Below are 19,568 nucleotides of genomic sequence, written 5' to 3' on the forward strand. Positions count from 1 at the left end.
GCGGCGGCACGGGTCCTGACTGGTATACCTTACCAGTCACACATCACACCTGTCCTGCGCCAGCTGCACTGGCTTCCAGTTGAATTCCGAATCAGGTTCAAAGTGTTGGTTCTTACCTTTAAAGCCCTGAGTGGGTTGGGACCGGCATATCTTCGGGACCGCCTCTCCCTGTACGTTCCCCGGAGATCGCTCCGATCAGCGAATAAATATTTACTTGTGGTCCCCGGCCCTAAGGAAGCCCGCCTCGCTTCAACCAGGGCCAGGGCTTTTTCAGTCCTGGCCCCAGCCTGGTGGAACGCTCTGTCAATGGAAACCCGGGCCCAGCGGGACATATTATCGTTCCGCCGGGCCTGTAAGACAGAGCTGTTCCGCCAGGCGTTTGGTGATTGAAGGGGGCGGTGCCATGTCGGCCTCCCACCTTTGGGGTGGGGAAGGTTCTCCCCACCACTGCACCTTGTTCATTTGTTTTATTATTTGTATATTGATTTTAGTTTTTGTTTTTATCAATTTTAACTGTTCACCGCCCAGAGCCCCTGGGATGGGCGGTATATAAATTGAATAAATAAATAAATAAATAAAATAATACACCTTCCTTCTCCAAATGTGTTTTCTGATGGGTAAAGGACCAGATCACAGAATTGCCACATGCGGAAATTCTGTACACCCTAGTACACAGTGCATATATGCACTTGGTTCTGTAATTCATACCAACCTGTCTCCTTTTTTGGATGGCAGAAGGATCACAGAAATTAAGAGTGTGTGCAGATGCCATGGTGAATGTGTGCAATCCTAATATTTTATCATTCATGTGGAATTTCTGACCAGTGTTTTGAGAACCAGCCTTACATGGCCTTTAGAGAATCAGCCTTACAAGGATTAGATTTCCATGCAAGTCTCCTTAGGAATGCAGCCTTTGCCAGATGAAAATAGATTATCTGCTTCAATCCTATGTATTAATGATAGGACTCTCATTCCTGATCCTCTATATTATAATGTACTAAGGAATTTTATAGGGCTGAAGATTCTGGCAGGAATTGGCTAGACACCTGTCACATTATTTATAACTCTCTCTTTTTCCAAATGCTGGGACAAAAACTAAGAATCCCACTAAAAAGAGTAACTTGTCGTCTAAATTTTATGTCATATATTAATCAGCTTCTGTGAGTGAAGTAAATAGCCATTACCTGCACAGATCCCTTACACAAATCTCATGGAAAGGAAATAAAGCTCCCCTAGAGCTTCTTAGGAAGCTCTAGGGGAGCAGAAAGTTCTAAGACAAAGTTCTAAGGTGCATATACTTCACAAATTGATCCAACCAACTAGCCAGATACTGTACAGAGAAAAGGAGATGACATAAATCCTGCAGAAGATGGACCCACTAGAAGATATGGTCCAGGCCAAGTCCCTCAGTATGCAATGGGAGGGAATGGAGGCACAAGGCTCTAATTGTTCTGCTTTTAGTGGCAACTTTGCCCAGAGCAGCTTTCCCTTCCATTACATAGAATATAACTCACAAATTATAGTCCTAGATGTCTAGATCCTAATATAATGATTAAAAAGTGTATTATAATATTTAAAAGCTACATAAATGGTAATAAAAGAATTTGAACTCAGATTATACATACAAGGGAAGTAGGGCAAAAACAGAACAGCACTGTCCAAGGTATACCATGACTTACAGTGCAATCCTAAACAGAGTTACTCCAGTATCTTTGACTGGGCTTAGACTGGAGTAACCTTGCTTAGGATTTCACTGTTAATGTGTCCATAGGACAACTATATACAACTATGAGCGGAACTACAAGTGACAAAAGGCACAGGTTGGACACTTGTCAGCTTCCCTCAAGTTTTGATGGGAAATGTAGGCATCCTAGTCTTGCAGCTTGGCTCTCTGACTGCTGTCCAATGGACTTTTCAACTGTCACTTGTCCAACATTCCGCCAAGCTGCCTACATTTCCCATCAAAACTTGAGGGAAGCTGACAAATGTCCAACCTGTGCCTTTTGTCCGCTCTCAGAAACTCAAATGAGCACGTAAGCAAATCATTCCATAAAGGAAATAATATTTACACCCATAGTAACCAATCAGGCAGAACAGGAGAAATGCTTCCCAATCTCAGATTCATTAGACTTTGAGCATGAAAATAAACGATGTCCCTAGAAGCTCCTGCACTACCCATGGAGAGGGAAATAGTTTTTAAAATTCTGAGATTCTTTGATCAAGTTGACTGTTTTATGGAAATAAACAGATTCCCAATGCTCAAAAGGCATTGTTGCAACAACAGAGATTCTAGGTGCTTTATTGTATTTAAGGTGTTCCTCTGCTTTTTCGACTCCTGAGGAAGAGAGATTGAAACAAGTTCTTTGCTGGCTCCTTGTAGAGTCGTTGGGGTCTTTGTATCCCTTGGTTGGATATGGACACCTGCAGAGAAAACACACAAGTCAAGCAACATTAAGATCCAAAGGCTTTGTCTTCAAACAAGATCTTCAAAGATTTCCACTGCACTTACCTTGCACCTTAAAACGTTGCTATGTTGCACTGACTATTGCTGCCTGTGTCTTCCTTGTGTTTCGGGGCTTCAATTCATGTTTGGTTCAATTTTGAACCTCTATTCATTGTTGATATATTAAATTTTGTTATATTTGGTATATTGTTGTTACATTGTTTGCCCTTGTATTATATTGGCAGGTTCAGCAGTTGTAGAGCTGCTGAACCTGCAGTTCTTTTTCATAGAAAAAGAACTGCAAGAACTCATTAGCATAACTCATTAGCATATGCCACACCCCTTGATCGGGCCAAACTGGCCAGGATTCGGCTACTGCCAGATGGGGAGTGTTCCCCCACCTGGCAGTGGCCGGATCAGGGCCATTTTGCTCCCAATCCAGGCCAAACCAGGCCCAAAATGGCCGAGATTGGGTTGGTGCCGGGCAGGGGAGGGGTCCCCCACCAGGCACAAACCCAATCCTGGTGGTTTTGGTTCTGATCCTGTCTGAAAAGGGCCCCAAATGGCCTTCCCCACCCAGCACTGACCCGATCCAGGCCCCTTTGTCCCCAATCCGGGCTGAAACAGGCCCAAAATGGCCCGAAATGGCTATTTTGGGCCCGTTTCAGCCAGGATTGGAGCTGAAACTGCTGGGACCATGTCTCTGCCAGGCAGAGGAGGCTTCCGCTGCATGGCACCGACCCAATCTGGGCCGTTTCAGCCCATTTCGGCCCGGATTTGGGCTGAAACGGCTGGAACCAGATCGGTGCCAGGTGGGGGAGGCTCCCGCTGCCCAGCACTAACCCAATCCAGGCCATTTTGGCCCAAATCCGGGCCATTTCGGCCCTTGTCTAGGCCAAAACGGGTCCAAAATGGCCATTTGGGGCCCGTTTTGGCCCGGTTCAGGGCTGAAACAGCTGGGACCACATCGGTGTTGGGCAGGAGTGCCTTCCCTCACCTGGCACTGACCCAATCGGGGCCATTTTGGCCCTAATTGTGGCCGTTTTGGCCCCAATCGAGGCCTAAATGGCCCAAAATGTTTTAAAGTCAGGTGGGCGGTGCCACCTGACTTGGGGGAACTACTGGAATGGTGTTCCAGTGCATTCCCCCTCAAAATGAGCCCTGCAGCTAGGTATGAACATTTCCTGCTTATTCCATACTTGCATTATTACCAAGTTTCAGTGTATGACTGCCTGGAAGTAAAAACTGCTCTGGCTTTCTAAAACAAGGAATAAATTATACACAGACATAATTCCATTTTGGGCTAAACAGTTTAAATTTGTATAGTGCTAAATTATTGTAAATCCTATTGCTTCTCTGAAGCCTATTTGTGAGTAAATATTATTGGCATCTAAGTACTAAATCATGAGTGTGAAGTGATTTAACTTTCAACAAATAATAGTTAAGAAATTCATTCTCCTTCCCCAAATATACCTCTCAATCCCTGTTCTTAATGTTTTCTCATTTCCCAGAAATGTTTCTTCTGTTAACTCTTCCCTTGGTTTGCTTTCCTGCCACCAAACCTTGTTTGTGATGTTGATAATTTCAGCACTTTCCCATCTCCCAACTGCAGTCTCCCCTACCTATGAAAGGAAAGGTTTATTTGCCCAACATTACTAAGGTCTGCTTTGTCTTTTTCATTCTTCTTGCAAAACAATCCAGCATTTCATTTAGTCCAGAGAGCAATCCTGAACAGAAATGCTGCTTCCTAGGCCCATTGACTTCAGGTGACTTAGAAAGGTGCAACTGCTTAATACTGTACTGTTTAACATATTAGGTTGTGGATTTTCCTCTCTGTTCATCTTAGAGTTGCCAGGCCCCCTCAATCTCCCAGCAGGAGATTGGGGCCTGGCTCTTACCTTGGGGGGGGGGGGTGCAAGCGCGCTTTGCACGCGCTCACTCGTGCAAGCGTCACTTCACAGAAGTGACGTCATCATGCAGCCCCTGGATTGCACCGTTGGGAGCTGCTGTGTAGCACAGGAACACTCCTGCACTTCGCAGCAGCCCAAAACAGGCCCGATCCATGACAAAATGGGTGCAGATTGGGCCCATTTTCGTGCGGATTGGACCCGTTTGGGGCCCCTGTGGAGTGCGGGAGCATTCCTGCGCTCCGCAGGGGTCCACAACGCGTCAAAACGGGCCCGACCCGCAACGGGCGTGGATCAGGCCCGTTTTTGCACGGATCGGGCCCATTTTGGGCCCCTGTGGAGCGCGGGAGCATTCCTGCACTCCGCAGGGGCTCACAATGGGCCCAATCCATGCCAAAACAGGCCTGATCCACGCCAAAACGAGCCCGATCCACACCCATTTTGGCGCAAATCAGGCCCATTTTGATGCAGATTGGGTCCATTTTGGGCCCCTGCGGAGCACAGGAATGCTCCTGCGCTCCAGAGGGGCCCTGATCCAGGCTGAAATAGGCCTGATCCTGGTGGCTGCTGTGCGCGGGGGTGCGCAGCACCGTAGGGGGGCGCACATGGAAGGTGCGCGCACCCCTGCTGGCCAGGTAAGTAAGGGAAGGGGTGAGATGGTGGGGGCGGGGGATCCCTCGCCCCCACCAGAGGTCTGGCAGCCCTAGTTCGTCTAAGTGTGGAACCTTCCTCCATGGGAACAAGCCTTCCTCCAGAGGAAAATCTGGATCAAGAGGTTCTTTCTGCTAGAAGGAAGTGTCATGCTTAGCTGAATGTTCAGTTCAGTGTATTATGTATAGCCATGGGTTGTCACAAAATTACAAAAACCCCATTAGATAAGATAAAGATTAGATAAAATACAACTATATTCAATACTGATTTTAAAAAATGTGGGAGAAATTCCATTAAAACAGACACAGATTAAAACCGTCAATCAATAAGTTAGCTGCAAGTTCAGGTAACACCCTCTTTCTTTGCTGCATTAGACTTTATCTTCATAGCAGCAAAGGTAAAAAGTGAAACTCTATATGAAACATATGCATCAACATCAGAAAGTAAAAATCAGATTTTCTCTGCATCTATGTATACGCTTACACCAGATAAATATCCCACCAGAAACATTGATGTGGGGTCTATATAGGGCAGAAAAAGATAAAGTGAGGTAAATTCTCTAGTGTATGAGATCCACAGATACAAACCCTTTGGGTCCTCTAGTCTAGAAAGTGTTTGCTATATAGTTTGGCTGCAATATCAAGCAAGTTTAAAATATGCCTAACATTGTGCTGACTTGTAGCTTTACACTCTTGTCTCATCTTGTGGCCACTTTTCTGGCTCTCCATTATCAAACCTTCATAAGTCTCATTCAAAATGAGTTTGTGCAGTTTTCTCCGTTGTCTTTCAATTCCACTGATCCTGTGTTCTTCAAGCACATATATTCTTCCTGTGTGACTTCTTTCCTCATCCAATTCATTTGAATCCTTGCAACGTCCTCTTCCTTTCAACTCTCTTTCTTGACCTCCTCTCATGAACATGATATCCAAAGAGTTATCTTCACCAACATGGGAATTTACACTGAGCTCCAGCATTCACAAAGTCTTCCTTATTTATGCCATTGTTAAGGATAATTCTGCATATTGTCCTTCATTGTTTTGGTAAAGTGCTCCCTGCCAACATTTATCCTGTAAATCCAGCACAGCCTGAAGCAGCATAAAATACTGAAATCACTTCAAACTCATTACGGTCCCTCCCCACAGCATATGTACAATGACCATCACAGCATATGGAGATAGTGGCAATTACACATGACCCATAGGTGAAGTCAGTCTCATCAATCAAATACTGTGTTGTCACAGATCATGAAATTGTTTTGCTAACATATTGTCTTCATTCTTTCTAGTTGTAGAGAAAATGGACAATGTTACCGGTGGCATGGAAACGTCACACAGAACATGCACAGAAAAACTTACAAAAGTGGAAAGCGGCCTAAAGGAACTGGGTAATCGATATGCACTTAAAAGCCATAACATAACTGTAGCTTCTTTAGTTTATTGTTTGATTTTATTTCCTTAGCCGTTAGCCAGTTCTTAATTCCATTTGTATTTTCTTTCTTTCAAGAAATGCATGTAGTGCATCTGTTCCCATTAGGGGGGAAGGCTTATGATTAATCCCTTGCCATAATACCAGTTTGTCCCTTATGTCACCAGCCAGTTGTTTGTCTGAAGATCTGAGATACTGGCCCATTCCACATGGCACACTTCAAGCCCGCACTACTGAGTATTCATGCCAGTCAGTGCTGATGCTGAATCAGCTTGGGCTTCTAGCATTCTGCACTGCACAACCTCGAGGCGATTTGATGTCTGCTTTCTTATTCCAGATGAGTTGAGAAGCATCTGTTTCAAGTTGCCTGGGGGGCCCGGACTGGAGCTGACGTCATTTTTTTAAAACATTTAACAGCATGCATAATAACAATGCAATGTTGGAGCCCAGTTTGTTCACCACCACCCCCTTTTCCCTGACCCTGTATTTGCTGATTGGGCAGTCTCTCGTGGCCACCAGTTTTTTTTATTTTTGAACATGAGCCCCAGTTGTAAAGAAAGGAGGAAAAAGGAAACCCAATAGGTGATCAGTGGGTAATGTGGATTGCCATCAGGAAACGGGATGCATATTGTACTTAAAGGGGTAGAATTCAGGAATGTCTCACAGCACTGTGACTCTCCCAAATTAAAAAAAAAGAGGGGGTGGATGCTCATTTGCCAGTGAAAAAAATAAAGATGCAGGTGGAGAGGTGGGGAGGGAGCAGTTTCCGCAGCTGTCTGAGAGAGGAGGATGCAGCGCTACAATCCTTCTCTAAAAACTTCCCTGTATGTCAGCCAAGATGAGCTTTTTTAGATTAAGAATTTAAAAATGAGAATAAATATTAGTGCAGTAATGTTCCAGCATTACTGCCCTATTTGTTTAATTTTTAAAAAGCAGAAATTCGGAGAGCTGGAGAGAGCGGTTTCCACAGCTGTTTGAGAGAGGAGGATGCAGTGCGATGATCCTTCTGTAAACTTCCCTGTATGCTAGCCAAGATTTATGTGGAGTTTTTTAGATTTAGAATGTACACATTAGAAGGAATATAAATGCAGTAATGTTCCAGCTTTACTACCCCATTTGTTTAATTAAAAAATGGCAGAAAATGAAAATGGAGAGAAGAGGAGGGTTAGGAGTGGTTACTAGGGGTGTGCAAACCCAGACCGATTCAGTATTCCTGTTTCAGTTATTACTGAAACAAGAAACCGTTTCGGTAATCGTGAATCGGTAATCGTTTCGATATTCCGGCTTGTTTCGGTAATAGATTTCAATGGGAAAACCCTCCCCAGGCTTCCCGGAAGCCTGGGGGAGGCATTTTCCCACCGAATCAAGCCAAACTTGGTGGAGGCCTTTTCCTAACTATCCTCTAACTACCCCCCAAGTTTCAGAAAGATTGGACTTTGGGGGGCCATGTTATGGCCCCCCAAACAAGGTGCCCCTATCCTCGCCTAGCATGGGAAGCTTTTTGCTTGCTGCTGCTGATCTCCCTTATTCCCTATTATTTGCTTGCTGCTGCTGATCGCCATTAATTCCTATGGGCAAAAAATGAAGAGGCTTGTGTGGCTGGGGGTGGCATTTTGCATGCAAAATGCCCCCAACCCTCAGGGAACCTCCTCCCACCTGTCCTCCCACCCTCCACCAAGGCACAGCCTGCTCCCACCTGGGGGGGGGCATTTTATGGCCTCCCAAAGTAGGTGCTCTTCCCCACTCCTTTCTCCGCTATTTCCAAGGTGGGAAATAACAGAGGCTTGCCTTGCTAGGGGTCACATTTTGTATGCAAAATGCCCCCAACCCTCAGGGGCCCTTCTCCTACCTTTCCTCCCACCCCCCACCAAGGCTCAACCTGCTCCCACCTGGGGGGGCATTTTATGGCCTCCCAAAGTAGGTGCTCTTCCCCACCCCTTTCTCCACTATTTCCAAGGTGGGAAATAACAGAGGCTTGTCTTGCTAGGGGTGGCATTTTGCATGCAAAAAGCCCCCAACCCTCAGGGGCCCTTCTCCCACCTTTCCTCCCACCCCCCACCAAGTCTCAACCTGCTCCCACTTGGGGGGTCATTTTATGGCCTCCCAAAGTAGGTCCTCTCAGCCCCCAAAATCCACCCCCTACAGCCCCACACATACCCAATTCCTCCCCAGCAGCCACACACAGACCCAAATCCCCACATTAGCCCCTCACAGACCCAAATCCACCTCCAGCAACCCCACACCCATCATAACCTGGCCAGCCGTCCCCCTTTGTTCCCTATGCTGGGAACTTTTAAACTCTCTTTCCCAGGGCAATTCTGCACAGCCCAAGGGTGCCACAATGGTGGGCACACTTCTGAGTGCCAGCTTGTCCTTGTGAAAGAGCACCTGATACACAGACACTCTCCCCCTGACACCCCCACCACCTACAGAGATGGCTGGCCAGCCTGCCCCATTGTTCTGGAAGCCAACCTCACAAAAAAGAATGAACCACGAACACACACTGAATCAAGTTTTAAACAATTTATTTTCTCACTTGCAAAGTACAATTGAGCAAAGCATCATGGTACATCACATTAACAGTGCCCCACACAAAAGGATAACACAATTCACTTCACATCAAAGAATCTTTTTTAAAAAAAACACTTTTATAAACACTTAATTTCTGAAGCTGCTTTAGGTTACACAGTAGGAGGGCACAACAGGGCATGAAAAAAGCATTCTAGACAGAATTCTAGACAGATTTAAAACAACTAACTTCAAATCAGAGCATCACCAAAACCACAAGACCTTTCAAAAACACTTTATTTCTTGAACAGCTTTGATTTACACAGCTGTAGGGCACAAAAGGGCATGATAGCAGCTCATTACACAAAAATAACACAACTCCATATCAGACAATCACCAAAAACACAATAACCACTATAAACACTTTATTTATGGGAAAGATGTGGGTTACACAGTGGGAGGGCACAAAAGGGCATGAAAGCATTTCACCAGACAAAAGTAACACAACTCACTTCAGATCATAGACTCACCAAAAATACAATTCCTTTCAAAAACACTTTATTTATTGAAAAGATTTAGGTAGCACAGTAGTAGGGCAGACCAACAGGCATGCCAGCATTATCCTAGCCAGAAAATAACACAACTCAGTTGACATCAAGTAGGCACAACACAATACCTGAAAAAAACAGCTTATTTGCTTAACCCCTCTAGATAACACATCCTCCACTGCAGAAAACAAGGACAGAATAAAAAAAACCACACACAGACAATTTTTTTCCCAAAATCGCTTTAATTCTTGGCGCGTGAGGCCATCTCCCATCCCTCCAAAACCAAACTTAATAGGGGAAAACCATTGCAACAAGGTCCAGCAGAACCATTGTCATTTCCTGCAGCCATACTTTCAGTTCAGCAACACAAACCTGGACCAGGCACTACCACGGGCACTACACAGTGGCATTTACGGAGCAGTGTTGCAGAGGTTCCCCCCTCCCCCACACCAGCCTCAGCATTTACCTCAAAACAACTGTGAGACATCATCATCAGCTGGTGCCCATCCCCAACTCTGCCCCAACTGTCCCCCAAACCCAGCAAGCAAACCCAACAGTAACATTTCAACTTTTTTTTCTTTTTTTTAACATTTTAACTTTGAAAAAACATTTAAAACATTCAAACAGCATTTAACATTTTTACACTGCACATCAGCATCCCATTCCCTACCTAAGCAGTCCCTATCTCAATCTTAACCTATTTCTCCCTCCAGCGGCAATCAACGTTTCTGGGGCATTATTTTTCAGAATAAATTTGGTCCCACAGGGTCTTTCACAGTACTAGGAGATGTTTTAAATTCCCTTTGGGCGGGGGGTGTTCAAATTGCAGGGTGGATTCCCTTTGCCACTGGTACCTAACCACCCTCCTTCTGCTGGCCAGTTTTAACTGCGTCTACAGAGTTTTACGCAGGGGAGAGCGCAATTCCAAAGGACTGGACTCGCAGGCCAAAAGTCGGGCTCACCTCAGTCACTCTGGAAGTCCAGTCCTGAGAAATCAAAGAGGGGAGAGTTGACCTTCAGGAAGGTCAACTGCTCGACTCTCCATGGGAGAAGGCAAGAGCAATGTGGGCTGACAATGTTGCCCGCATGAGAAAAGACGCTCTCGCTCTCCATGCTTGTCAGAAGGCATGAGAGCAGCCGCTGCGCCTTGAGGGAGAGGTCCGGCCAGACCAACTCCTTCTTGGCCCAGTAGCTGAGCAGATCGGTGGAGAGCAACTCGCAGAGCTCCGAAAGGTAGTCCCTGACCACTGCCTCCACCGAATCCTCTCTCCCGTTCCTCACGATCCCAGAGGGGCCGAGGGCCCACCGGAGCATTTCCATCTCCATCGGCTCTCCGGTGGTGGCCATGGGGGGGGGCAGCTCAGAGGGGGCGTGAGAGGGACCCACACAGCAGGGCCCCTCTTGCGTCCCCCCTGTCGACAGGTGTCCCCTCGTGGCCTGCCTGCGCCTCACCCAAGAGCAGAGGGCGTCTCTGGCTTGGGTGAGGTTCCTGTCCCGCTCGGCGAAAGTGCCCTTAATGCGTGGGTCACACATGGTCGCCAACATGTATGACTCATTCTGAGTGAGAGGAGTTAGCCTGGAAACTATGCCACGCTGCAGCCTTCTCACCAGTGCGCGCACTGCTGGAATGAGGTCAGCACGAGGCGCGTCTGGGTCTACAAGGGTGGCCAGATTCCTCTGGAGCGTGTGCACCAGGGGAATGACCAGACCCAGGGTCGCCGTGTCTTATGAGACCGTCACAGTGAAGTCCTTGAAGGGCTTCAGGACCTCCACTGTCTGGGTGATGGTTAGCCAATCCTCCTGGCTGAACTCACCCACCTGACTCGCACCGTGGCTCTCGGAGAGCCACGCGTGGAGTGCGGCCTGCTGCTCCACCAAGCGCTCAAGCATGGCACAGGTGGAGTTTCAGCGAGTGCTGATGTCAGCGATCAGCGCGTGCTCCGGCATGCCTGTCCTGAACTGCTTCTGGCACACTTCGTGAGTGGCTGTCACGCTGCACGAGAAGTGACTCGTGAGCCTCCGACATTTCTGGAGCAGTAACTGGAAGTCACGAGTCCGGGGATCATGGGGTTCCTTCGAGGAGCCCGCCCCAAGTGCATCTCTCACCACTAGGTGAAGCTTGTGGGCCTCACAGTAAATGTGCTCTTGGCTCACTAGATCCGCTGCTGCCCTCATGTTGCTGCCACCGTCTGTCACCATGCATCCCACGGTGGTGGGTCCCTGGCCTATCCACTCCTCCAACTGTCTCCTCAGGGTGGCAGCGATGTTCTCCGCCGTGTGTGACACGTCGATAACCTCGGCGTGAAGCAAGGCCTTGCAGTAGCCAGCCCGGTAGTCTCCCATCCTTCCCTGGCTAGCTGTAGGCACCTCCCCCACCCCCAGAACCGCCTCAGGTTCCCACCAGTGAGCAGTAAGCAACAGGTACGCTTGCTGCACACTTGGGCAGGTCCAGATGTCGGATGTGAAGTGCACAGTTCTCCCGGCAACCCGGGACAGCTGTGCCTTCACACGGTCCCTGGCAGCCCTGTAAAACGAGGGCAACACTGATCTGCTCAACGTCGTGCGAGCAGGGACAGCGTACCAGGGAAAGAAATCGTGGAGTAGCCCTGAGAAGCCGAAGTCTTCCACTATGGAGAACGGTCTTCCATCCACAGCTACCATATTGATGATGTGGTGCGTGAGGCGCCGGCTCGCCCTCTGAATCCCCTCTCTGGGCACACTAGGGCCCTGCTTACCAAGCATCTCCGGCAGAGAGGCTTGGCGTCCCTGCCCTACAGGAACCCTTGGGGGGAGAGCACCAGAGGAGCCTGCCTCCTTCTGGCTAGCTGGCGGCTGTGCGCCACTTGAACTGTGTGCCACTTGAACTCTCCCCCCAAAGAAGCACCACCTGGTGGTGCCTCTTCATGTGGGTCCTCATCCCAGACGTGGAGAGATGGTTCACATCTCTGCCACGGCTGACACGCTGCCTACAATGCAGGCACTGGACAACTCGGGGGTCCTCCGTTCTCTGGAAGTGATTCCAGAGTTCGGAGGTGAAGGGCTGCCCATGCTTCACAGGAGAAGCGCTCACAGGCCCACCCTGAGACACCTTCTGTGAGGTACTCTGGCCGGACACACCGTGTCCCACTCTTGGCCGGGCAGTCGGGGATGGACGAGGCTGAAGGGGCAGAGATGTGGGCTCTTCCACCACAGTCTCTTCCTCTTCCTCCTGCACCCTCTCCTCCTGCACAGCCGCGAGAGGCCTGCTGCTGGCCTCAGAGGAAACTGGGGTGGACTGCCCCACAGGGGGTCTCACGGGCAGTTCCTCCAACATCCTCCGGGTTCCTGGGGTGAGCGGGAGTGCAGGGAAAGTCATGTGTCCCGCGCTCATCCCAGGAGACACCACATGCTGCCCCTCCTCCAGCAGCTGGCTCGCAACCACTGGAGGAGGAGGAGCCTCAGCAGCAGGCCCCTGCCCAGTGCCAGCCCCTGCCTGAGACACCTGGGTTGGGGGTGGCCCTCCAGCAGCTGCCTCAGGAAAGAGAGCCTTGCGAACCCTCTTCCTGTCACCAGAAGCCAGGCTGGTGAATGGCAGCAGTGCAGGGGAGGGCCTCCTCTGCTCAGATGGGGGGGCTGCTGCAGCAGTCCCCCTCTCCCTCCCCTCCTCCCATCTAGATTTATCTCTGGCCTTTCCCCCCAGGCCCCTCTCTGCTTTCCTTTCTGCCATGCTTTCCCCTCGCGGAAGCCGCTCTGACTATTCCGTAATCAAGGGAAAACAAAGGTGAACTTTGTTTTCAAGACCTATCTACCTACTTCTAAATCTGTTCTTCTTGTGGCTCTGTAACTTGTCTTGGAGATGGTCAATGTAATGTCTTTTTAAACAACCCTATTTATGTTGGGGGACCTGAGCCTGCCAAACAGCTGAATTCCTCCGGAATTGAGCTGGCCCTAAACCCCAGTAACAAGTGAAAGCCTTAGACACTTACAAGACTAGTATGCCTGGGCTGTCCTGGCTCCACCACGGGTGCCAGAGTTGGGCAGTGGAACCCTAGTTATGGGGGCACTAACGGGAAGCCTATTAACAGCTATACCAATATGTATATATATATGAATAGAAATCAAATATAACCTAACTCTAACTACTGCTTGTCCTACTGATCCCTATTTACTGTTTTAAACAAGCTACGCTTGGTTCCCTATCGATTAAGTTGAGGGCAATTAGCCACTGAACGCCTACAAACTGGCCTGCCTTCCTAAGACACTATTTAACAGGAAAAAAATTTTCTGTGGTGTGTCTTTGTGGGGTGTGGATGCAGTGTTCTGAAAATGTGCCTCCCCCCTCCCAAGCTAGCAAAAACCCACCCTATGCCCACTCAAATGTAAACCCACAGACTCACTTACCAGTCCTGCAGTCCAGCGATGTTCAGGCAGACAGGTGTGCAGCTAGTCCTCCTCTCCTCCTCGAGGCTGTTAAGAAAGGTGGGATGTTAACAGAGAGTCACAAACTGCACAACCCCTAAAAGTCAAGGCCCAGATCTGTTTTGGGCCTGGACAGGCATAAAGCCACTGTGGAAAACCAGGCCAGAGAGTTAAAAGTCAGGAGACATGCAAGCAGTTATCTCCCCACCCCCCCAGTGAGCAAGCTCCCAGACAGTTTCGTTCCACTGCTTGCCCAGAAAGATGAAACAGGGAGCAGTAATCCAAGCCATAAGAAAAGCGAGGCCTACCATGCAGTGTAGATCCTGGCCTGGTTTTGGCCTTGCCAGGCCCACAGGGCCAAAGCCACTGTGCAGAGTCAGGCCAGAGAATTGAAAGGCAGGAAACATTCAAGCAAACAATCATCCTGTTTCTGAAGCAGAAATAGTAAGCCAAGCCATGGGAAAAACGAAGGCCCACCCTGCAGAGCAGGCCTGTGGGCCAAAGGCAGCACAGTGAAGAGCCAGGCCAGAGATTTAAAAGGCAGGAAACACTAAATCAAGCGAATAATCCTGTTTCTCAAGCAGAAATAGTAAGCCAAGCCATGGGAACAACGAAGGCCCACCCTGCAGAGCAGGCCTGTGGGCCAAGGCAGCACAGTGAAGAGCCAGGCCAGAGATTTAAAAGGCAGGAAACATTCAAGCAAATAATCATCCTGTTTCTCAAGCAGAAATAGTAAGCCAAGCCATGGGAAAAACGAAGGCCCACCCTGCAGAGCAGGCCTGTGGGCCAAAGGCAGCACAGTGAAGAGTCAGGCCAGAGATTAAAAAGGCAGGAAACATTCAAGCAAGCAGTGTTGAAACGCCCCCACCCCCAAAAATTATCCTCTTTCTCAACCTGAAAAAGTAACCCAAGCCAAGCCATAAGAAAACAAGACTAAACTGAAACATTTTTTAGCAGAGGCCAGGCCAGCAAATTGGCCCAGCATCAATTAATTTAAACAAAATCTGTGCCTTCCCTTCCTCCTATCATTCCCCTAAAGAAATAAAAATATCCTACCAGTCCTCCTCTCCTGCTGAATGTCCAGCACAGTTGATCCTCCACAGGCAGAAGTCCAGGCAGATGTCCACCAGGTGCAGTCCAGAAGTCCATGAAGGCAGGCAGCAAAGAAGCAGTCTCTCTCCTCTCTCAGCAGCAACAGAGGCTGACCCAGTCCTGCCACAAATTTAAATCCCCTGATGCAGCTTCTGCCAAAGATTTGAATCTATTGGCTGGAAGAAGGATGTAGCAGTGGGATTGGTCACTCCTAAGTCCCCCTCCCTTGCCTTAACCCCCCCCACACACTCCTACTCTATCACTCCTTCCTGCTCTCCCTCCCCTACCTGGGAATTTTGGTGGGAATCTGCTTGCTTCCATTGTTTTTCAAATGCAAAGTGCAATGCTAGCAAGCAATCAAGCACCTTGCATTTGCAAAGCAAAAGGATTCCCTCCTTTGCAAGAGGGGTGAGGGGTGAAAGAAGGTAGTGAGTCACTCCCCCCTTCTCCCCCCTCCCCTCTTCAAAGAGCCTGCAGGAAGCTGTAGCTGTAGCTTCCTGCAGGATTTTGCTAGATGCTTGCAATGCAAACGGCTAGCAAAATCAAAATGGCAATTCTCGCTTACCGAAACGATTACCGAAACATACCGAAACGTTTCAGTAATCGCTGTTTTGGTATTACCAAAATGTTTCGGTAATCAAGAAAAGTTTCGGTAATGCCGAAACAAACTGAAACAGGTTTGTTTTGGTATTTTTTCGATTATATGATAGCCGAATTGCACACCCCCAGTGGTTACCTGCAGGTAGCCAATCAATTGGCTCCTGGGGAAAGGAAAAGGGGGGAGAGGAGAAGTAGAAAGGGAGTAAGAGTTCTGTATATACATATGGCACAACCAGGGCCAGTGCTACCATTAGGCCAACTAGGCAGCTGCCTAGGGTTCAGACCTCAGAGGGGAGCAGAGCTGACCCAAGAGGCACAGTTTTATACAGTTTAGTTTCTTTTTTAAAAGCATCTAACAATTTATATTTTTATTTTAAAATAAATACTGCAACAGTGCTATAGAATATAATTAACTATAATGTCTTATCAAAGTTTTCTCTGCACCCCCTATCATTTGCAAAAGTCCCATTGGCACCAGCTACTGTGGTCTGCCTCCTGGGGTTATAGTCAGCAAACAGGGTAGGAGTAGGGGAGAAAAACCTATTGAGCATCCCCCAACAGGGTAGGAGGAATAGTCCTCTCAGCAGACAATCAGGTGTGATGTGGATTTTCAATAACTTTTGATAGATCCTACTGAGATTGCAAAGGAGCTTGGAATACTACCAAACTACTACCACAATACTACCAGACAGAACAAGTTAGAAAAAGGAAACAGAAACAGCAGTTTGAGTATGAGGCCCAAGAAGAGGCAAAACAAGATCCAAAGCAGAAATTCAAAGTAGGTTTCTGTTATGCTGTCTTAGACATGGCCATACAACTTGTTGAAGAGAGATTCCAACAGCTACAACCAGGGCTCATTTTGAGGGGGAATGCATAGGAATGCAGTTCCGGCAGTTCCCCAAAGAGGTCACACGGGCCCATTTGGGGCCCATTTCAGCCTGGATTGGGGCCAAAACAGTCTGGATTGGGCCTCTGACAGGTGGTGGATCACTCTCCCACTCAGCAGCTGCCTGATCCTGACCATTTTGTACCCCTTTTCGGCCATTTTCAGCCCCTTTTTGCCATTTTGGGCCCAATTTCAGCCCTGAATGGCCAAGATTGGGTCCAAAACAGCCAGGATAGGTGATTCAGGGGTGTGTGGCATATGCAAATCAGTTATAATAGTGACACACTTCAGGTGATGTCAAGGGGCATGGCACATGCTAATGAGTTATGCTAATGAGTTATGCTAAGTTCCTCCAGCTCTTTTTCTACGAAATGACTCCTGGCTACAACAATATAATTCCCTATTTGGGTTCCTGTAAGATATATACAGTATCAACAAAAAATTTACTGAAGACATACTTAAGGCCTGCAAGAATTTGGAAAAATCACTGATGAACAATGGAAACAAAGATATTGATGCTGGAGATCTGTGCTGTGAACTTATAGCAATAGTTCGAAGTCTTCCAAAGTCTATGTCACCACAAGGAGTACTTTTCTTCATTTTGCAACAAAAACTCCTGGATAGTGTACTTATCGTTTCCGTTGCTCTAAGGATCCTTCTCACACTTCCAGTGTCAGTGGCAAGTGGTGAATGCAGTTTCTCAAACCTCAGACTTATAAAAACGTAAATACATTCAACAATGCTGCAAAAGGGACTAGTTGGTTTGGCAGCTGTATCAATTGAACATGCCCAAGTATCAGCACTTGATCTGAAGAAATTGGTAATAAAATTTGCAAAGGAAAAGGCACGCAAAATGAGATTTTGATGTTCTTGAAACAGAAACATTCAAGCGACTTAAATTTTAACATCACAATTCACAGGATTATTCAAAACTAGCACCAGAGCCCATTGTGACATCATACAACAGGCTCTAGCAGCAGGCGCTGGGTTGAGCCGCCCCACACTGCAGCGGGCCACCGGGCTGGGCCGCCCCACAGCACAGAGGATGGCCAAACTGGGCAGCCCCATGCCCCAATGGGCCAGGCAGCCCTATGCCTCAGTGGGCTGCTGGGCCTGGCAGCCCCTTGTCACAGTGAGCCAGGCAGCCCCGCGTCACAGCGAGCTGGGCTGGGCCAGCCTGCACCGCAGTATGCCACTAGGCTGGGTTGCTCCACAATACAGTGGGACACTGGTCTGGGCAGCCCCACACCGCAATGGACTGGGCAGCGCCATGCTGCAGTGGGCTGGACAGCCCCATGCCGGAATGGACCACTGGATAGAGATGGGCACGAACAGCAATATGAACCAAAAAAAGCCACGAACAGCCCAATCTGCTGTTTGCAAACAAGTTGTTCGTGAGGCCCCATTCTAAATGAACAGGTGGTCGTTGCAAGCCTCGTTCCTTGCTGTTCGTCTTGCTGTTCATCAAGCCAGACAGTCTGGCACCTGCAATAAATTCCCTTGGCAACTTAGGCAAGGATTGTCTGAACTCTGTCTGAACTCCTGCTGTTGCCCTGGAAAACCCAATCTAAGCCCAATTTAGCTTGATAGGCAGGTCTTCCTTTCAAGTGTGGAGCTCCAAATTTGTTACAACAAGGAAGCAAAGAGCAGGAGGGAGAGGGGGCTCCCAGCTCTGACTTTGCAGACAGTGGAGAGGGAGAGAGACAGTTGCTGTTGGCATTTTGATAGAGTGCATTGGAGCTTGAATTTTCTTTGTGTGTGGTGGGATCAGGATCTACTCTTTCAAGTTCCAGGGCTGCTGCCAGGCTCTGGGCCAAGTGATTATTTATTATTGGTAGGTACCTTTCCTGCTGCCTGCTCAGGTAAGGTTACTGGGAGTGGTGTGATAGGGATCTACCCCTTCAAGTTCCAGGGCTGCTGCCAGGCTCTGGGGCCAAGCTATTATTTATTATTGGTACCTTTCCTGGTGCCTGCTCAGGTCAGGTTTCTGGGAGTGGTGCAGTAGGGATCTTGACTTGGATGATGGCTGGAGGAGAGCCTGCTGTCCCCCATGAACAGCCAATCATGAACATGTTTGTGAACAGGGCCATGTTCACGGTTGTTCGTGAGTCCCTGGTCATGGATGGCAACGAACATCATGTTCATTTTTTCCCCTGTTCATGCCCCTCTCTACCGCTGGGCCTCACCAGGCCCCAAGGCAGTGGGAAGGCCCAGGACCGTGTTGTAATGTCTTCCCACTGCCACGCTGGTCCTTCCTGGGCCTCCAAAAGCCCTGAGGCAGCAAGAAGGCCTGGTGCTGTGGCCCTGGACCTTCCCACAGCTGCACTGGGCCTTTTTGGGCCTCGGGAGGCCCCGAGGAGGTGTCAAGGAGGCAAACCGTTTTGCTCTGACTCACTTCTTATCCCCGCGTACTGCACTTGCACGGGGATAAGAAGTGAATTGTTGGCAACATGGCTTGCCTTTTATGTTTAAGGATGGTTTGTGATATGTGTGCTAAAACTGATTTGTATTTGAGAAAGAAAATCAAAGACTGTTGTATTATTCTCACAATTTTTTAAAAAAATTAGCAATTTCAAATTTTGTGCTTTACATTTTTCCTATAATTCATCTGTTTTTGAAAATTGGTTAACAGTGGCGGGGGGGGGGGCACAAGTAGTTAGCCTTGCCTAGGGCGCAAAAAAGCCTGGCACCGGCTCTGGATGCAACAGTGGTGACTCGGAAGCACCACCAAAAAAAGTCACAGTATATCTGCAGAGGGAAAACTTGGCAGAAAGACAAAATTCGATCCTGGTCCCATGACTCCCTTGCACGTGCAGAACTCTAGAGATTATGGGAAGCAGAATGGAATATGAACCACTGAAAAATGACAGTGCAGAAAGGGCCACTATATAACTGGTTGCCTACTGAGCACAGTATCTAAACTGAATAGACACCCAGTGGTTGGCAGCTTCAGATAGCTGGGCTATCTCAGGCTACCAGTGCCTGAGGCTTTAAAGAGTGGCTCTCAGTCAGAATAACAGTACTGACTAGGTGACTTATTGTTAAGTAACTTTGCATTTTTCATTAATATGTAATCCATTGAAGATTAGAAACTGTGGTAAATTTTTAAA

General features: G+C 48.2%; 1 protein-coding gene across 1 annotated transcript in view; it reads left to right on the forward strand.

The window, feature by feature from the left end:
• Positions 1–19,568, forward strand: part of COLEC12 (collectin subfamily member 12) — a 162,153-nt gene that overhangs the window by 111,819 nt on the left and 30,766 nt on the right. Inside the window, exon 4 of the mRNA XM_054985963.1 lies at positions 6,287–6,385. Within this exon, the coding sequence (XP_054841938.1) occupies positions 6,287–6,385 (99 nt within the window). The remainder of the gene's footprint in view (positions 1–6,286; positions 6,386–19,568) is intronic.

The sequence above is a fragment of the Eublepharis macularius genome, chromosome 7 (assembly GCF_028583425.1).
Source record: "Eublepharis macularius isolate TG4126 chromosome 7, MPM_Emac_v1.0, whole genome shotgun sequence".
In the NCBI taxonomy this organism is placed as follows: domain Eukaryota; kingdom Metazoa; phylum Chordata; class Lepidosauria; order Squamata; family Eublepharidae; genus Eublepharis; species Eublepharis macularius.